The sequence below is a fragment of the Saitoella complicata genome (assembly GCF_001661265.1).
Source record: "Saitoella complicata NRRL Y-17804 unplaced genomic scaffold SAICOscaffold_20, whole genome shotgun sequence".
In the NCBI taxonomy this organism is placed as follows: domain Eukaryota; kingdom Fungi; phylum Ascomycota; class Saitoellomycetes; order Saitoellales; family Saitoellaceae; genus Saitoella; species Saitoella complicata.
The window spans coordinates 284,226-302,878 of NW_017567011.1; the positions used below are offsets into that span (position 1 = coordinate 284,226).

At 50.9% G+C, this 18,653-nt stretch overlaps 10 protein-coding genes across 10 annotated transcripts; 5 read left to right on the forward strand and 5 right to left on the reverse strand.

The window, feature by feature from the left end:
- Window positions 1–45: 45 nt before the first annotated feature.
- On the reverse strand, window positions 46–784 carry SAICODRAFT_72711 (Redoxin). The gene is made up of 3 exons (XM_019170792.1): window positions 620–784; window positions 141–564; window positions 46–90 (listed from the first exon to the last, which is right to left on the reverse strand). The coding sequence occupies exons 1-3, from the start codon at window positions 734–736 to the stop codon at window positions 74–76; spliced, it is 558 nt and encodes a 185-aa protein (XP_019022552.1). The 5' UTR covers window positions 737–784; the 3' UTR covers window positions 46–73.
- Window positions 785–1,049: 265 nt separating this feature from the next.
- Window positions 1,050–3,159, forward strand: SAICODRAFT_9089 (response regulator; the record flags this gene model as incomplete). The annotated part of the gene is made up of 5 exons (XM_019171720.1): window positions 1,050–1,094; window positions 1,155–1,171; window positions 1,224–1,296; window positions 1,351–2,683; window positions 2,741–3,159. The coding sequence occupies 5 exons, from the start codon at window positions 1,050–1,052 to the stop codon at window positions 3,157–3,159; spliced, it is 1,887 nt and encodes a 628-aa protein (XP_019022553.1).
- Window positions 3,160–3,659: 500 nt separating this feature from the next.
- On the forward strand, window positions 3,660–4,544 carry SAICODRAFT_9090 (uncharacterized protein; the record flags this gene model as incomplete). Its single annotated transcript, XM_019171722.1, has 1 exon — window positions 3,660–4,544. One exon carries the CDS (start codon window positions 3,660–3,662, stop codon window positions 4,542–4,544), a length of 885 nt encoding a protein of 294 aa, XP_019022554.1.
- A 1,135-nt stretch (window positions 4,545–5,679) lies between these two features.
- Window positions 5,680–7,825, forward strand: SAICODRAFT_26859 (putative translation initiation factor eIF-2B subunit epsilon; the record flags this gene model as incomplete). Its single annotated transcript, XM_019166981.1, has 2 exons — window positions 5,680–5,739; window positions 5,795–7,825. The coding sequence occupies 2 exons, from the start codon at window positions 5,680–5,682 to the stop codon at window positions 7,823–7,825; spliced, it is 2,091 nt and encodes a 696-aa protein (XP_019022555.1).
- Window positions 7,826–7,942: 117 nt separating this feature from the next.
- On the forward strand, window positions 7,943–9,744 carry SAICODRAFT_95611 (uncharacterized protein; the record flags this gene model as incomplete). The annotated part of the gene is made up of 2 exons (XM_019171989.1): window positions 7,943–8,243; window positions 8,303–9,744. The coding sequence occupies exons 1-2, from the start codon at window positions 8,171–8,173 to the stop codon at window positions 9,742–9,744; spliced, it is 1,515 nt and encodes a 504-aa protein (XP_019022556.1). The 5' UTR covers window positions 7,943–8,170.
- A 214-nt stretch (window positions 9,745–9,958) lies between these two features.
- On the reverse strand, window positions 9,959–11,999 carry SAICODRAFT_26861 (PIN domain-like protein; the record flags this gene model as incomplete). The annotated part of the gene is made up of 3 exons (XM_019166982.1): window positions 9,959–11,735; window positions 11,784–11,868; window positions 11,924–11,999. 3 exons carry the CDS (start codon window positions 11,997–11,999, stop codon window positions 9,959–9,961), a joined length of 1,938 nt encoding a protein of 645 aa, XP_019022557.1.
- A 315-nt stretch (window positions 12,000–12,314) lies between these two features.
- SAICODRAFT_95612 (mitochondrial glyco protein) lies at window positions 12,315–13,262 on the forward strand. The gene is made up of 2 exons (XM_019171990.1): window positions 12,315–12,524; window positions 12,576–13,262. The coding sequence occupies exons 1-2, from the start codon at window positions 12,368–12,370 to the stop codon at window positions 13,250–13,252; spliced, it is 834 nt and encodes a 277-aa protein (XP_019022558.1). The 5' UTR covers window positions 12,315–12,367; the 3' UTR covers window positions 13,253–13,262.
- Window positions 13,263–13,347: 85 nt separating this feature from the next.
- On the reverse strand, window positions 13,348–14,441 carry SAICODRAFT_26863 (uncharacterized protein; the record flags this gene model as incomplete). Its single annotated transcript, XM_019166983.1, has 4 exons — window positions 13,348–13,896; window positions 13,952–14,172; window positions 14,228–14,381; window positions 14,433–14,441. The coding sequence occupies 4 exons, from the start codon at window positions 14,439–14,441 to the stop codon at window positions 13,348–13,350; spliced, it is 933 nt and encodes a 310-aa protein (XP_019022559.1).
- A 2,118-nt stretch (window positions 14,442–16,559) lies between these two features.
- SAICODRAFT_95619 (ribosomal protein rps20) lies at window positions 16,560–17,051 on the reverse strand (the record flags this gene model as incomplete). The annotated part of the gene is made up of 3 exons (XM_019171991.1): window positions 17,017–17,051; window positions 16,697–16,958; window positions 16,560–16,647 (listed from the first exon to the last, which is right to left on the reverse strand). The coding sequence occupies exons 1-3, from the start codon at window positions 17,024–17,026 to the stop codon at window positions 16,560–16,562; spliced, it is 360 nt and encodes a 119-aa protein (XP_019022560.1). The 5' UTR covers window positions 17,027–17,051.
- Window positions 17,052–17,192: 141 nt separating this feature from the next.
- On the reverse strand, window positions 17,193–18,538 carry SAICODRAFT_9098 (uncharacterized protein; the record flags this gene model as incomplete). The annotated part of the gene is made up of 5 exons (XM_019171728.1): window positions 17,193–17,291; window positions 17,341–17,988; window positions 18,036–18,252; window positions 18,307–18,401; window positions 18,455–18,538. 5 exons carry the CDS (start codon window positions 18,536–18,538, stop codon window positions 17,193–17,195), a joined length of 1,143 nt encoding a protein of 380 aa, XP_019022561.1.
- Between the last annotated feature and the right edge of the window lie 115 nt (window positions 18,539–18,653).

An 18,653-nucleotide genomic window follows, 5' to 3' on the forward strand; every position in this document is an offset into this window, starting at 1 on the left:
ACTATATTATTGGTATTCAAGATATTCTCACGGAAATCGTACATCAAAACTCGGTCATCCGAACGCAAAATATTTAGAGGGTAGCGTAGACTGAAAGAGGTCAGTAAGTTCCCGTTGTCATCGAAGATTGAAAAACTCACCCTTGTCGGCACCGGAAACGGTAACCTGAGTAGGGTCCTCCTCGAGGTGAATGCTAGAGACCTTGCCGTCCTCGACGACGAGAGCGTAGCGCTTGCTGCGCTGGTTGCCGAGCAAGCCAGAAGCGTCGAAGAGCATGTCGATCTCTCCGGTGAACTTGCCCTGAGGGTCGGCCAAGAAGCGGATCTTATCGGAAGCAGAAGTCAAGTTCTCCTTCCAGGCCTTCATGACAAAGACGTCGTTGACAGAGACGACAATGACCTCCTCAATGCCCTTCTTCTTGGCCTCCTCGCCAGCCTTGAGGTAGCTGGGAATATGGGAGGAAGAGCATGAAGGAGAGAACGCTGCGGGAACACCGACGATAACGGCCTTCTTGACCTTGGAAACCAAGTCCGCGACAGAGATCTTGTCGGCAGGGGAGGATTCCTGCAATGACATTCAGTCACTTGGCCCAAATGTACGGAGATCTGATAAAGGCTACCTGGAGAGGGACGGAAGGAATGGAATCGCCCTTGGCAATGAAAGCAGCGGGAGTAGAGTGGAAGGAGCGGACCAATGCCGACCTGACCGGGGTGAATGCTGCTCTGAACGGTGCCATTGTTGGTGTGTACGGGTGTATGCTGCTGCTACCCAAGGTTGTACGTATACACTCAGCTGTCAGTTACGATGGATTCACGCCGACTGGGGTGGTTCATTTGTGCGCGCCACTCACTCGACGCCGAAACTCTACACCAAGACCTTACGTACAGCAAAGGTCCTTCGCCTAGGACACAGCTGAGAGCATTCTGTGAAGACTTGTTCCGTCGTTCGATACCGCTATCTCTCAATCCTCGGCACGCCTTTTCCTGCGCTCTTGGCTCTCGACACGCCCTCGTTTATCTTCTCATTGCGGCGCAATTCAACACGGCATCATGAACGTGAATCCGACAGGTACACAGCCGTCCTCGAGTGATTTTGTACGTCGTTTTCCTCTTTATCTTTGGAAAGCTCTGTTTGCTAATCGTCTTCACATTTAGGTCAAGAAGTTGTTCAAGTACGACGGTCCGCATGTCGTTCGGTGACGCATGCACTAACCCGCGTCTTAGGATGCTCCAGGACCCAACATATCGCGATGTAGTTCGATGGAGCAGCTCAGGTGACAGTTTCATCGTACTCGAGGTATGTTGCAGACCATTCCTTGGCTCGGTCGGATTATTAAGTATTCGGGTCTAGACGAACGAGTTCACCAAGAGTATTCTTCCACGACATTTCAAACATAGTAACTTTGCCAGTTTCGTGCGTCAATTGAACAAATACGATTTCCACAAAGTGCGTTATACGGAAGAAGGAGGTGTGAATCCGTATGGTGATGGTGCATGGGAATTCAAGCACCCAGACTTTCAAATACATAACAGGGACTCTTTGGATAATATCAAGCGCAAGGCACCATCAGCACGCAAGCCTGCGGCAGCTGATGAGCCCTCTGCGCAGCAGCTTGCTACACTTTCCTCCCAAGTTGACTCGTTGACGAAACTGCAGAATAGTATGAACGGACACCTACAAAAGTTGTCTAGGAATTACCAGTCGGTGATTGGGGAGATGCTAAACTTTCAGCGCAATATGGTCGCACAGGATGCCCTGATGCAAAATCTTATCTCCTACCTCGTCAATCTCGAAGGAGGGGACAAGAATACCAATGGCAGTCGCGAGCAGAACGGCCCGTTTGTGCCAAGTGAGCAAGCACAAAAACTCATCTCAAGTTACACTGAGGTTGCTCGTGCGAGTTTCGAGCAGATGAGTGAGATCTCCAAGAGAGCACAGGCTATGGGTATGCCTGGCTCGGAGTTTGGCGGATTCAACGGGAATGATGCCCCGAACTACGGTCAAGGAATTGACATTGATTCTTCCAGAAGTTCATCGTCCGAGGCTCAGCACGCACAGTCGGACATGCTGCCTCATCCACCTCAACCACAGGCGCATCATCCGCAGCAATACGGTCCTGTGCCTCCGGCGCAGGCCCATGAACAGTCGCTACCTCAGCTGAGTGATTCTCTGTATGGACGTCCAGAAGGTCAGAACGGGCCTGATGGCAGTTTGAGAGTGTTTACAGTGGGTCACTTGACTCCTCGTTTACCCGATGACACTTCTCCTCCTCTGGATGGAATCAGCAATACCATGAACAACCCACCGCCATCAAACATGCCTCATGTCAATGCTACATCCGATAACCGAGGCAACACGATGCGCATTCACCGTTCAACATTTGTTCCTGGGTGGGCGGTGCCTCCCAAGGTGTTATTGGTGGAGGACGATGCGGTGTGCCGTCGCTTGTCGAGCAAGTTCTTGCAGGTTTTCGGTTGTGAGATTGATATGGCCGTGGACGGTGTCTCTGCTGTGAACAAGATGAACCTGGCGAAGTATGATTTGGTTCTCATGGATATTGTCATGCCCAATCTGGATGGTGTCAGTGCTACCAGCTTGATCAGACAGTTTGATCCGCTAACGCCGATCATCTCGATGACGAGTAACGTGCAAAGCAGAGATGTGATGACTTATTTCTCTCACGGTATGTTTTCCCGCTCGCAAACGTGTCAAGATGCGATGGGCTAACGTCGAATCGTAGGTATGAACGATATCTTGCCCAAGCCTTTTACCAAGGACGGCCTGCAGCAAATGCTTGAAAAGCATTTGATTCACTTGAAGGCCATGAAGGAGATGTCTGAGGTGCCGCGTGCTTTACCCGAGCCGGATGACCAACAGGGAAAATACCCTCAGCACCCTCGTATTACCGAGGCCAAGGACAAGTCTGTTGCGCAGCACTCGAATAATGCCAACAGTTATTTTTCTCAACAACCCGACCAGCAGTCTTCCATGGACTCGAATAATGCTAATGAAGGGTTCGCCGAGACTGATTACCTTCAACTGCTAAGCGGGTTCCCCACACAGAGCCAGCCGCAGCATCAACAGGGACAGAGGCGCGGAAGAGAAGATGATCTGTACGATCCGTCGGGTTCGAAGAAGGCCCGGACCGATGAATTTTAAGGCGGGAAGAGTCGGAAGGGTGCGTGTATGTTCGCTCAGGAGTTACTTTCGGGATTCACATGGGAATTTAAGGATTCAAATGGCGTGGCGATAGGGGTTTTCTTGTTTTTCAACCGTTTACAATGATCAGTCGTTCTTAATGAAATCAACTTGCAAACCGTACCGCAATCAAGTTTGTTCTCGGGCCGTTGCTTTTCTTGGGAGCGTCTATAATTTACCTGCGGGTGGTAGCTCTAACGTTCGAGCTGCGGGTCGCCTTTGTACGTATGACCACCAACGTTGAAACACCCAATGGAAATCAAACGATAAGCCATCCGTTACAGAGGTTGGGGCCTCAATGTGACAGCGTAGACGACCATGACGTTACAATCTCGGTTGGCGGATTCATGATCACCACTTCCGCAATCGTGTTTCTCTTCTCCTTTTTCCGTTTCGTTCTGCTCTGCTCTTGAAGCCCTCAAGCTGCTTCCTTTGACTGTCGTACTACAGTTTCGATCGTTATGTCATTCGCTTCTTCGACTTCAACCAAAAGGGCTGCTGCTCCCAGTCCTCTCCATGTCGTCTCTACCATCGCTCCTTCCAAGGATCCTCACTCCGACAACACCAAAAACACCGTTATGCTGACTGTCACTTCCCCTACGCGCATTGCGTTCTCGCTGAAGAGTGCGCCTTTGCCTTCTCCAACTCACCTCCTGAGCGCTCGCTCCGTCGGCCTAGCTACCACACCTCCTCGGACTGCCCGCTTCGCCCACCAGACCTTCCTCACTCCTCCGTGCTCCCCTCAAACCAAAGCTCAGAAACGCTTGGCCGCTGCTGTCTCTGCCGAAAAGCTCGCGAAGAGGAAGAGCATTCTTCAAACGGGGGCTGCAGATGTCCCTCTGGAGAAGGCAATTGACGATATCATGCTGGGTCCTTCGAGCAGGAGGAGACCCATCATGCCACCCAAATCGTCAACCTTCCCACTTTGTTCGGGAGCCGGACCAGTCTACCAGGGTCGTGCAGAAAGGACTGGTCCTGTACCCGAGATGCCCTCGCCATGTGCCAGCTCGCCCTCCATTCGCGGGTCGTGGTCATCCACCGCGTCCACTCTATGGGACGTTCCCTACACTACACCTGTTTCGCCGGCTCGTGTTACCGTTGCAGAGCCCCTGATGATTGAATCAGCACCTAGCCCGAAGCCTGCCTTTGGTGAAGGAGGAGAGAAGTTTGGACCTACCTGGTTCAGGCCAAGCCCGGACGCTTGCAGGATGGGTGGATTGATCGGTTTGGGGATCAGTGGAGTGCCTGGTTTGCCGGCCATGCCTGAGCCTGTCAGAGCCAAGAGCCTCTATGCATCTCACAAGGGCAGCATGGCATCCTTGCAATCATTTACTATGGGCCGTTGAGGGTTGGGTCCGTTTCGTTATTTCCATCTTTGAGCATCTCAGTTACATTGCAGTGAAAAGTATCGCATAGCATCACTATAGGGCGTTTATCGGGAGTTATCAGCTCTATTCTTCTTAGTCATCTCCGTTATACAATAATACCACTTGTCTACCTTCGTCTCCGAGACCTCAATTGCCGCTGCGGCCCAAACTCGCGAGTTCGATCCGTCACTGATAATTTCTCTTCCCACCACCAGGATCACTACATCCGTTTCGAGAAGGGATTGCGTATTGTCGTTCGTCTTTCTGGTACTGGATTGAGTGGTGCCACTATCCACTTGTATGTCGAGAAGTTCGAGAAGAATAGCTCTAGGTACGAGCTTGATGCCTAGGAGGGATTCTGAAGGGGTGCATCGAGATGGCCATTGAGTTCCTGGAGTTGAATTCGAAGGAGTATGTTAACCGTGAGGAGCCTACTGGCAAGACCTAAATGTGACCGTAAGTGGGTCAAGAGACGTGGAGTATGTATTATTAGTAATCCAGTGATGGAAGTAAGATATGAGAAGATGCCTAGCAGCTAGGGATTGCTGTTGCAATGGACAAGTTCACAATATCTCAAGCACCGACGTCGGCTCATAATAAACATTGGGATGTCCACCAACAGCTAAGATCTGGTCTTCCTCGCCCGTGCGGTTTGGGAGTCATGCGAGGGATTGGATTGAGTGTGCGGCGTTCATAATGTGGCCGGTCTTGCCGGGGAAGTCTTCCTCAACAGACAGAGATTGGAAGGGAGATAGTTCAGTCAGTTTCTAATCCTGAAACGGACCATGCCACAATGAGAGCGAGGACTGCGTCCACGGTAGCTGCTCCAATTCCCCAATCTCCACCTCTGCAGTGGACAACATAGCCATCTCCTGCGCAAATGTGAGCTCCTCTGGCCATGATACCTTAGGCCAGAGTTTATCACTATCTGCACAGAGCTCTTGACAGACGCAGATGGAGTAGGTGTTCCATCATTTATACAACTCCTTCATGCGTTCGTTCTGTGTTGTGTTGAGATGCACTGGCGACGAGACGCATCGAACTGCAGCTGCAGCGCGCAACGTAAAGTCGCAGTCAAAAAAGTGAACGCCGACGTTCTTTCACGACAGTTCCCATGGCTCCTCCAAAGTCTGGCTCGAAGCCTCAAACCGAACAGGCGGAACATATTTTGCAGGTTTGCTACCTCGTCTTCGGTCCTCATGAAGCGCTTTGGCTGATCTTGACCACAGGCTATCGTCCTTAGTGATTCTTACAACAACCGATTTCGACCATTGACCCTCGAGAAGCCTCGGTGTCTTCTTCCTCTAGCGAACACGCCTCTGATCGAGTACACATTCGAGTTTCTTGCTTTGGCTGGTGTCCATGAGGTCTACGTTTTCCTCAGCTCCCATGCGCAACAGGTCAAGGATTATATCAAGAACTCGAAATGGGCGTTATCGTCTTCTCCTTTCACTGTTCATACCATTGTGAGCCCGGAGTCTATGTCCGTTGGTGACGCTCTTCGAGAACTCGATGCGAAGCAGTTGATCACGTCGGACTTCGTGTTGGTCAGTGGTGATGTCGTCACTAACATCCCCTTGGACGATATTCTGAAAGAACACCGTGCGCGGAGGGAGGCGGATAAGGATGCTATCATGACGATGGTTGTTAGAGAAGCTAGCCCGACGCACCGAACGAGGGCAAGAGCGGAGAGTTCGGTTTTCGTGTTGGATTCGAATACGCATGAGTGTGTACACTGGGAACCCGTTCAGCAGTTTCCCCGGAAAACTAATGTTGCGATGAACGTGGAGATCTTTGCGGATCACCCCGAGGTTGAGCTGCGCAATGACTTGATCGACTGTCAGATTGACATCTGCTCTCCCGATGTTCCTCTTCTCTTCACCGAAAACTTCGATTACCAGGAGATGCGTCAAGACTTCGTACACGGAATTCTGACCTCCGACCTCCTCGGAAAGAAGATCCACTGCCACGTTGCGGAGAAGGATTATTCTGCCCGTGTTCGCAACCTCCAGACGTACGATGCAATTAGCAAGGATACGCTGTCAAGATGGACATATCCCATGGTTCCCGACAGCAACCTCATGAGCGACCAGACCTACCAGTACAGCCGTGGCCATATCTACAAGGAAGCTGACGTCGTGCTGGCACGATCGTGTAAGATCAAGGAAAGGGTGGTGATTGGCGCTGATACGCGAATTGGACATGGAGCGGTGATTGAGAGTAGTACAATTGGACGGAGGTGTACGATTGGAGACAATGTGAAGATCGACGGAGCCTACATTTGGGACGATGTGACGATTGGAAAGGGAACAGTGGTGGAAAAGGCGATTATCGCGAATGGAGCTATTTTGGGTGAGAACTGTAAGGTGGAGGCAGGCGCTATTATTTCCTATGGTGTTCGTGTTGCGGATGGCGTTACTGTCGCCGGTGCAACTCGACTGACCAGGTACATCGATGAGGAGGACGAGGACGAGGAGATCAGTAGCGACCCTCGGGTAGTAGGTACTGATGGAGAGGGCTATGCATACGAGGAGGCAGAGTCGGACATCGAAGACGAGGATGAGGCTGGAAATGTTGAAGCATCGAGGCTGGTATACAACATGCAGCATCTCAACCTGTCGGATACGTCTGTGTCGTCAATTGCTTCGTCGGAAGATGATTACACGCCAGGACCGGGACAGCGACGTCTCTCTACGGCAACAACCATGTCTGCAACATCGGATGCCTCTGAGGAGCACGCGGATTACTACAAGGAGGCGCAGGCTTCCCTGGATCGTGCATTCGAGGACGATCATCCCGTCGATATTGCCGCCCTCGAGATCAATACTCTTAGGATGGCCGCCAATGTTTCCTACCACGAAGTACGAGCGTCTATCATCAATGCATTTTTAGGTCTCATCTTGAAAAAGGTGCAGGCTGGCGTTGTGGTACAAAAGGCTGTTCAGGACGTAATTGGTCGATGGGCGTCTCTTCTCGGCCGTATGACATCTGGCCAGGCAGATCAGGTGGATGTAATTTTGAGCTTGCAAAGCATGTGTGCCAAGAAGCCTGATTTCGCTAGGTTCTGGACATTTGCTTTGAGATATCTCTACGACGAGGACGTTTTGGATGAGGATGGTATCCTTGCTTGGTTTGCCAACCCGCAGAGCAAGGGATCCGAGGCAATTCCTGAGATGGGCAAGCTGAGAGAAGCAGCGGTGAGATTCGTGCAATACTTGGTGGAGGCCAGTGAGGAAGAAGACAGCAGTGATGATGAGTAGGTCGACACGAAAGATATAGACAATTAAAGATTAACTTTCTTACCCATCCTGTATTAAGGCCGGATTATGTAAGGCCATGCACATACATGGATACGTCTTGTCGTACAATCCGCCACTCCACCACGACCAACAGCATTCATCCCTCTACGGCCCGGACCCGTCAGCATATACCCCAGTCACCCAGCAAGAGATTCCTCTATCAGCAGTCAGAGTACTCTTGCACATCCCTAGCCGTCCGTTGTCGACGTCAAGGCAACCTCGTTGCCCCTCATTCCTCAGAAGCGTTCAAACAGCGGCTCCAGTGAAGGGGCCAGGCCTCAAATCAAGCGTACAAAACAGTCTGAAATGTCCTCAGAGGACGATTTCATGCTGGAAGATGACATGTCCGATATTGAATTCGATGATAGCATGGATGAAGGTGAGTCTTCCTCGTCCATATATGCTGGTCAATGTTGATGACTAATTCCGATTTTATAGTGTTCAGCGATGTAGACGACTTTGGTGCTGTCATTGCCGAGAAAGACAAGTTGAAACCGTACGAAGTGGAACACAAGTCGCTCTCAGTCGACGACATTCGCAGAGTGCAGACGGTGCGGGTGCAGCAAGTATCCGCAGTTCTCGGCCTTCCTGACGAACAAGTTGCGACTCTCTTACGTCATTTCAAGTGGAACAGGGAAAAGCTTCTGGAACGATATATGGATGATCCCGATAGTGCTGTCAAAGCTGCCGGTATCACAACGGAAGACTCCGCGCCGCCCAAGCTGGAAGTTGTCCCAGGCTTTATGTGTGATATCTGCTGCAACGACGATGAGGGCATGGATACTTATGCTCTTCCGTGTCAGCATCGGTTCTGCAAGGATTGCTACGAATATTACTTGACGCAGAAGATCAAGGATGAGGGGGAATCGCGGAAGATTCAATGCCCGGGAGAAAAGTGCAACGTGGTCATGGATGAGAAGACTGTGAAACTCATCGTTCGGGATGATGTTTATCAACGTTACGTTACGCTCCTCGACCGTACCTATGTGGACGACAATGAACACATCAAGTGGTGTCCTGCACCAAATTGTGAGAACGCGGTCGAGTGCGCTGCGTCTCTGAAGCAACTTCAAACCGTTGTTCCGACCGTTACCTGCGCCGCCGGCCATGAGTTTTGCTTCGGTTGTTCGCTAGCCGACCATCAACCCTGCATGTGCGCATTGGTAAAAAGATGGCTGAAGAAATGCGAGGATGACTCGGAAACTGCGAATTGGCTTTCGGCAAATACCAAGGAATGTCTGAAATGTCAGTCGACGATCGAGAAGAACGGTGGATGCAACCACATGACTTGCCGGAAGTGCAAGTATGAATTCTGCTGGGTGTGCATGGGGCCTTGGGCCGAGCATGGTACGAGCTGGTACAACTGCAATCGATATGAGGAGAAAAACAGTATCAATGCACGAGATGCTCAAGCGAAGTCTCGTGCTTCTTTGGAACGCTATCTCCATTACTACAATCGTTTTGCGAATCACGAACAGTCTGCGAAGCTCGATCGTGAACTGTATAACCGGACCGAGAAGAAGATGGCTCAGTTGCAAGCGAACTCGGAGTTGTCTTGGATTGAAGTGCAGTTCTTGAAGGCGGCTGTGGATGTTCTTGTTCAGGCAAGACAGACGTTGAAGTGGACGTACGCATTCGCCTTCTACTTGCAGAGGAACAATGTTACCGAGATCTTCGAGGACAATCAGAGGGATTTGGAAATGGCTGTTGAGAACCTCAGTCACCTCTGTGAACAGCCCATCGACCCGAAGGAATTGTCGACGTTGAAGCAGAATATCTTGGATAAGACTGTTTATGTGAACACGAGGAAGGAGGTGCTGCTCTCAGACACTGCGAAGGGCCTTAAGGAAGAACGCTGGACGTACAACGTTGAGGTTTGAACGAGTGCAGTCGTTTAGGGGGGTTTGTTTCGATTCAGGAGTCCTGCGACATAGACTTGCTTTATTGATAATACAGCGCATTGTATGACTGGTTGCCCAGGTGTATACTCTACTCTCCTCTTCCCGACCCCAATTAATTGTAATGATAAAATAACGCCGCAACCCCATAACCATTAACCTGCATGTATTAAACCTGAGTGATCCGCCGTACAGGTCAACCCTTATATCTGTACTGTTCGAGGCTAGATGTGCTCACTGTGGTATCTGAAATTTGTGAAATCTGAGACGAGCCGTCAAACAAACTTGACGACTGCGAATCAGACTGCGATTGTGACTGAGCTCCTACGTTGACTGAAGTCATGGAGGAGCTACTCCGCCTAAGGAGGAACGGAGGCTTTCTGCTGTTAGACCTCGATAAGACAGACATGCCCATACGAGCCAGAGCACTGACTGGCTTCGCATTGGCAGTGACTGGCGAAGAACGCGCATATCTTTCGCGCCAACCGGTAGCGACGTTTTTGACATTGTCTTCGAGCGTTGACTCTGATCGTTCGATATTCGGCATAACCACCACGGATTCCTTAACTGAGGAAACTGACGTGAACTTCCGAATTTCAGACGGTTTCGTGTGCACAGTCTCAACCGTCGGTCCACTGAGGTTCGCGAGCTCGTCAGGAGTAAGAAAGTCATCCGAAAACGGCTCCTCAATATGTTGCTTGCCCTTCTCAGTAATAGAGACCTGCTCAACTTGCTGAGTGTCAACAGCTTCACCAACGGCTCCAAACATATTGGTGATATCCTGGAATGGCGGAGTCTGCGGTGCAGCAGCAGTGTTGAAGTAAGGACTGATGGCCGTCTGTTGCTCGCTTTGGACATCCGACTTCGTCCGCTTGATGTGTCTTCCTTCGGGTTGCTTGAAGATCTTCGCGGCCCCAATGGCATGACCACGCTTGCCATGCGTCGGTGATGTATTTTCTTGGTGTGGAGGTGCTCCTGGTTTCTCTGCTGCCGCGCTTTGGGCTTTGGGAGAGAAAAATGAGGTAATTGATTTGTTGTTGCCCGGAGACAATTTTGACTTCGAAGGTGTCGACCACTTTGTCAGCCACTTGTGCGGCTTCACATTCTCCTTGTCTCCTTCCATCAAAGTTATCGGCTCCAGACTGTTGGGGTTAAGAGCACCAGAGGAAACAGCGCGTGCAGTCTCCGGGTCCAACTCACGCCCAATAAAAGCGATTGTCTCTTCGGTCAAAGGTGAGTCTGGCTCATTCCACATTACAAGTCTCTGTGCTAAAGGACAGTATACCCATTGGTGTAGGAATGTTTTGTCGGCAATTTTGAACTGCGTGTCGTAGTTCTCAGGCACTTTGAACCCAGCCTCCATTCGTACAGCCCGTAGCACTCGTTCGACGGTTTTGTATTTCCGAAGCAATCGATGCGCCGTTTTGAGACCCATGCCTGGAATGCTGGCTAAGTAATCGCAGCCCGAAAGAATGGCCATGTGTCGAAAGTCCTGGTCAGTCCAGCCCACCAAGCTTACTTCTGTCACCGCCGAAAATCGCTCCCGTCGAATCTCGATGCACTCGCCGTACTGATCCATTTTCAGTAGCACACACTTGCAGCCAAACACCAGTAGATCTGAGTCTTCAGTGATGATCGCCGAAATCAAACCTATCTTCTCGAGGTATGCAAGCTGCGCGTCCGCTTCATACGGAGCCACCACATAATCGACATTCTCCTTCCTGAGAGCAAGGATGAACTGATATGCCATTTCAGGAGTGATATCCACGCATTTCTTGAACATATCCATGGCTTGTCGCTTCTTTCCTTGGGCTAAGAGTTCCATGCCAGCTCTTCGACTTTCCTGGCGCTTTGCATGCCTTTCCTTCTCGGTTTTTGCTTTGCTGGGCAGATACCCTCCGTCAAAAACGATATACGGTATTACACCATGATGCTGCAACATTTTAACCTGGTGCATCGCATAGTCGACGTATCTATCGCGAGATAAGTACGGCATTCAAGTCAGAGTGAAGCGTACTCACTTCGTGGTATGCTTGCCTAAAGCCAGGTCCCAAGCACAAGCGAATGCCCCTCTGTGTAGCCATACATAGGCATCAACTCCAACGACTGCATACACATGGATCAGCCGTTGTCCGAACACGACTATAGGTTGCTCGCGTACCGTGGTCCTTGTAGTTCCTGACATGTGTATTGACTTGGATGTTCTTCAGCAGCGGCAATAAGCCCGAGATTCCCATGGTCCTTCAGACTTATTCCAGCATCAATCTTGGAAGGGGAAAGGCCGACTGGTTGTTGAACGGACGGAAAGAGCTCTTGGTCCAACGCGCGCTCGGGTCGCCTCTCACGCATTTCCATGCATACATCCCCAAATATAGTAACAAACAACAAGACGGCCTTCTCGAAGAAGCTGGCCTGAGTGGAGCTGGTCACTCCTCTGAGACTCTTGGTTACAATGCTGCAATGCTTTCTATGAGTATTCCGGTCGGTATCTATCACGTGAGCTGCAGGTGTAAATGCGTACGCGGTCCTTGTCGTAGAAACATTTCGAGAATCCGGTCTTCGATATATTCCAAATTCCAGTCTGCACTTGAATCCATCTCTCAAAATGGCCTTCGCTGTCCGTAACATCGCTCGTGCTGCTGGCCGTGCTGCCCTTCGCCCTGCTGTCCGCCAGCTTGCGAAGCCGGCTTTGGTCTCCAAGCTCCCCTCCTTGACCAGCAGGGCCTTCACTCAGTCTGCTGTCCGTCTTGGTTCCGGTGAGGGTACGTGTACCAATGACGGTCTTTGTGGATCTCGCGCTAACTTGGATACAGTCGATAAGGAGCTCAGCTCCAAGCTCTCCTCCGAGCTCAAGATTGAGCAGGAGAACGATTTCCAGACTGCTCCTGAGCATGTCCAAGAGTACATCGAGAAGGGACCTTTCCAGATCACCGATAAGGCTGGTACGGATGAGGTTACCATGACCAGGCAGTTCGGAAATGAGAGCATCAAGATTGTCTTCTCTGTTTCCGAAATCAACAACACTGAGGACAGCATGAACGAATTCCTCGAGGATGAGGAAGTTGAGGGTGCTTTGGAGGCGGACTCTACCTCCGGTGGACGCTCTGCGGAGGCAAACGAGGCCCTCGAGGACGAGGATTCCTTCCCCATTCGCTGCAACATCACCATTAGCAAGAACAATGCTGGTGCTTTGATGATTGACGCTGTTGCTCAGGATGGTGCTTTCCTTATTGACAACTGCCAGTACTACAAGTCCGAGAAGCTTGCTCTTGATGGTACTGTCGAAAGTGACTGGGATCGTCGGGGTCTTTACATGGGTCCTCCCTTCAGCAACCTCGATGAGGAGTTGCAGGTCATTATGGAGAGATACCTTGAGGAGCGCGGCATTGACACCGAATTGGCTCTCTTCATCCCTGACTTCATTGAGTACAAGGAGCAGAAGGAGTACGTTGGCTGGCTCGAGGGCGTCAAGAAGTTTATTGACCAGTAAACGAGTGTATAATATGGAGGAGTTTGTACGATTGACTAGCATTCCGATGATCCTTGCGAATTAGATACTTGAGACGGCTGTCTCTGTACTTTGTGTCAGTGGTTGCCTGGCAGCTGCCTTTGCACCTGTAGCATCGACTTGTACATCCCCCTCTCAAGCTCATCTTTCATTCCTCCAAGCCCTGTAGTCGCCGATTTTAACTTTGATTTGGCCATTACCAGTGCCTCGTTCGTTTTCCCTCGATGCAGACACCACACTAACAATGTCTCCTTTGCCAACTCCGAAGCTGATTGCGAGTACGTCTTGGTCAAGATGTCTTCCTCAATCGCATCCAATGGAAGCCGAACCAGCTGCGCAAGCGAGGCTCCGGGCTTATATTCCAGACACATGTGAAGAAGATCTGCGAAAAGAATTTCCCTCAGATCTGGCGGAAGCGTTCGTTGATACGTGAAAGCCGCCTCAACACTAGTCCGGGAGAGAGCCGACATATAAGCCTTGATAACATCTGTGTTTTCCAGAGCTGGTTGCGCTACTTGGACAAACGTCACCGCAACAACAGGAGGTGCGTGTACAGCAAGTGTCGTTACAATCTTGTCGGAAAAGTTGGGATTCAGAGAGGGTGTCGACAGGTTGAAAAGCGCAAACTATCAAACTATCAGTACGCGTGTCGTTCCATGGGAGAATCGCATGATTGTTTACCGGAAAATCCATTTGATCAAGATACCAGTACGCATCCATCAACCGGCACCAGTGAGGTGGTATGAGCATTGCCCTGGCAAACTCTGTCTCGGCATTCCAGTCTTTCAGAACATAGTAAAAGAATGAGTGCTTCTTCAAGAGATCCAACTTTTCTGATGTTAAAATGGCGTTATAAAGATCGCGCAGCTCGCCCGTGTTCTTTGGTGGATACAGTTTTGACGCTGTTCAACTCGTGTCAGTTGATTTCGAAGCAACCAATTTCTGCGGTGTTCTAACCATTTGGCAGCTCTGCCACCTCTGCTAAAAGCAGATCAAAGAACAGTTTCCCATCCAAAGTCTCTCGCCTGTGTTGGATATCTAGGATTGTAGACTTTGGGTAGTAGTACGTCAAGTTCGGATCCAGAGCGAAGTAGGTGTTGTAGAGATCGTCCTAGAGCACTCCAAGATCAGCCCTGATCACTCTCGCCCGCCATCAACTTACGTCTTCCATTGCGATTGCTGCTGGCTATTATTGTTGTCGTTCTGCACCTGTATACGTGCTGGAGCATTCACCCCGAGCGTCGCGTTGTGTGCATGCCTATCGATAGCAGCACTTTCCGGCAACTGCTCAACTACGAAACACTACACCAAGGAGGAGGAATCATTGAAGGAAGACACTGGAGATATGGCCATCTGTACAAACTACAGAGATACGGGTTTCTGCAAATTCGGTGCGCGTTGCCGCTTTGAGCACGTTGAACCTGCGAGATCCAACCAAGGAGGAAGACCGGGCTTTGGTGCAGCTGGGCCTGGCTCTAGAAATAATCCGGGCAAGGCTCCACCTTACTCGTGAGTTATCACTCAGTCTTCTGAGGCCGGGATCTAACGCTTGTTTCAACAGTGAACCGTCTATCAGAGCGGATCTAACCACCGAACGACCATTATGGAAGCTTTCCAGCTACACTGCTGGTAAAGATCTGCCGAATCTGTGCGTTTTCACAAAGGTCGATTTCTGTCATACATGCTAACACTACTCAAAGAATTGAGGGATTGGACGTATGTCCGGAGGAGTTGAGACTACGAGCATACGAAGCCAACCAAACTCAAACCATCAACAACTACGTTTCGAGTACGACGCAGTTGGAAAACGCAGCTCAAGCCAGAGTGCAAGATGTCTTGAGAGATCTTCGTGGCGCTGTACAATATATGGATCGACTAGCAAAGGGCGAGAAACCTGCTGCGCCGTTTGGCCGCCAAGCGACGACTTCATCGGCATTTGGAAGTATGCCGGCAACGTCCGCATTCGGATCCAATAAGCCTGCGTCGGCTTTTGCGTCGTCAGCTTTCAGCAACACAAGCGGAACGTCGGCTTTTGGGGGAACGAGTAATCCCACATTTGGTCAGACGTCGCAGCCCACGTCAGCGTTCGGACAGTCATCGAGCTCTGGTTCGGCGTTTGGGACAGCGAGTGCTTTTGGCAAGCCTTCACAGCCTACGTCTGTATTCGGGCAGACCAGTACACCCAGTGCCTTCGGCGGTCAAAGCCAGACCACCAGCGCCTTTGGTGGAACCAATCTTCAGCCTGCAGCTGGTAAGTCGGCGTTCGGTCAATACAGTACGTCGTCCGCTACGCCATCAGCGTTCGGTCAGACTAGCACTCCCAGTGCATTCGGTACACCTAGTAGCACATCTGCCTTCGGACAGACGAGTACACCTTCAGCATTCGGACAAACAGCTGCCCCAACAGCGTTCGGTAGAGCGTCTGCGTTCGGTTCTACCAACACGCCAAACTCTGGTAGTGCCTTTGGCCAGACTTCTAAGCCGGTCTCAGCTTTCGGACAGGCAGCTCAGGCAGGTTCGACATCTGCTTTTGGACAATCTGCCGCTCCAACATCTGCTTTCGGGCAAACATCTGCGCCGTCGGCTTTTGGACAACCATCTGCATTTGGTCAAACGTCTGCCTCGACTTCAGCGTTTGGTCAAACATCACAACCCGCGAGCGCATTTGGACAACCCTCGGCATTTGCGTCGGCCGCATCAACAGCTGCGCCAGCAAATCCATTCGGTCAGTCCAGTTCGAGTCCCTTCGCCCAGGCTTCGCAAGGAACGTCATCTCCGGCACCTACAGCACCTACAGCACCTACACCTTTTGTCAACTTTGGACCGGCCGCCGGCTCGTCTGCCTTCGGAGCAACCGCGAACAGTGCAACGAGCAATATCTACCTTCTCAAACAGGGTGCACCGGATCCGCCGCAAGAAAGCGATTTACCTGAAGAACTGCTCAAGAGATTTCAAGCACAAGTGTTTATTATTGGCATGGTTCCGGAGGTAGAGCCACCGCTGTCATTACGATAGGCGTCTATATAAGGTGTGGAGGACGTCGAGGAATGGGTCCTAGACTAGTGAAGGATACTACCTGCAGTTTTACCAGGGAGCTTACAGGATAAAGCCCTGTTTGTCCGATTTAAGCATAAGAATGCTGGTACACGGATAGGGATAGCGAATATTGATAACAGCACCGCGGAGCACAGGATATGTTGACAGAATGCAGTGAACACGGAAAGAATATCAATTAAGACTTCTGACCACTAATTCGTACCATCCAAGAAGACAGAGCTGCTTGATGCGCTTAAGCGGCAATGGTGACCTCAACCTCAACACCGGCCTCGATGTGGATGGAGGTGATCTGCTTGACGATCTCAGAAGGAGAGTGGAGGCTGAGATGCAATTAGCACATTGTTGCGATAACAGGGAGATTGAACATACTCAATGAGACGCTTGTGGATGCGCATCTCGTAGGTGTCCCAGGTCTTGGAACCCTCACCACAAGGGGTCTTGCGGGTGGTGATCTTCAAGACCTTGGTGGGGAGACGGACGGGGCCCTTGACGCGGAGTTCCTTGTCCTTGGCACGGTGCACAAGGTCAGAGCAGACCTTCTCGAGGTTCTTGACGTTGCGAGAAGTCAAGGTGATACGGATCCGGTGGATCTTGGGGGCAACCTCCTCTCCCTGCTTGTCTCCCTTAGCGACTGTTTCAAGCAAAGTCAGCACGGCGTCCACGATGAATATCGATTCAATGAAGCATACCGTAGCTCATTGTAGATATGATAGAACCAGCGGTGACTAACAGGTGGTACTGAACAACGAGAGCGCCGACCGTCGATGAACCAGCAAAATTGTATCCCCCGGGCCTAGCGCGCATTGAGCCTAGTACGCGCGGAAAAAAGGATCTCTTAAATAATTCTAAGATAACAAAACCCAAATCACTCCAGCTGAGCCTGCAGTATCCCGTTCTCGTTCAACTTCTCAATCATCTTCCGAATGAAAGGCGTGTAGTCATGTCGTCTTCTTTCTGCGTATTCCTACACCGTTGTCAGCACTAGGCACATCCTCGAGGTTCGCTATCCACACCTGATACTGGGTGGCCTTTGTCTCTTCATCCACGATTCGCGCTTCCGTGTCGTTTATCTCGTTCTTCAACCGGCTTCGGGTCTCCTCTAATGACTTCATTCTGGCTCGCAGATTATCGGCGTCTTCTTCCAGTTCTCCAGGCACTGAATCCGGCTCCATTGGCGCTTCACTTGTGATGTCCGAGACGTGGCTCTTCTGTTCCAACGACTCTTCCAGTGATATCTGACGCTCTGTCTTCTCAAGAAGAGCCTTGTTGCGGGCTTGCTTCTGTAGATGGGTGTGTAGTGGATTCTGAATGACTGCCAGTAGGTTGAATCGTATCTCTTCTTGAGAATATTTTGTAATACGTTCTTGTATTCGCGGTGCGGCAAGACGTGTCCAGTTCTCTTTCGTGCACTCTCCGATCTTGTTGGGCCCCTTCTTCAGACCATCGAGCTCCCATAGGCAACCGTCGACAGGGACATATGCGATGAAGTGAAACACGTCTTCCTCCCCATCCTCATCATCAGAATCAGCTTCTTCAACTTTTCGCTTTTTCGAGGCCGACGTTTTCAGGGTTGCGTCGGAATCCATCATGTCTGTGGTCCGTGCGAAAGTGTTGTGCACGCGATGAATCGCGTCGAACTCGGCCATCGCAATGCCTCGTAGCTGTGCAAGAGTTAGACACAGTACATTCAACGGTTCGGGAAACTCACTGGTGGAGTAAAGTCCTTTGTGAAATTCCGAAAGCTTCTCAGGTTCTCACCGATGTCGACGTCGGCACAGTTCATGACAATGTTGAGAATGGCAAGGGACGCGCATGCATTGTCGATTACCTGATTTGCAAACCAGACATTTTCCGGACATGCAAAGTCCGCTTGAACATCGCGGTCTTGTTTCCAACGGAAGAGGAAGATGAGGCCATGAACAGGTCTGCGCAGCACGCGTTCAGTGGGATGCTCAAGATGCGGATCTGGACAATCTCACTCAAGCGATGCAAGGCTTTCCTCGTCCAGCGAGTATACCTCCTCTACTTGACAGTTTTTGACGCCGAAATCGGTGACGAGCTGAGTAAAGACAGCCTGCGACACGCGTGAGTCAGGTGAATGCCACGAAAGGGAGAAGGGATGCGCACGGGTTCACTCTCGATTGTACACCAGCCCTTCCAGTCTCTCTTCGCCGCTTCCAATCGGTCCAGCAGTTGCAACGGATCAGCCATTGGGGGTGTATGCTGTCTGTCCTTTGTGTACGGCCGGGTACATTAAGGTTCAGTGTGTGCCAGCTTGCCCTTGCAGCGGTGATGCTTCCGTGCAGCAGCTGAAGAACAAAATACA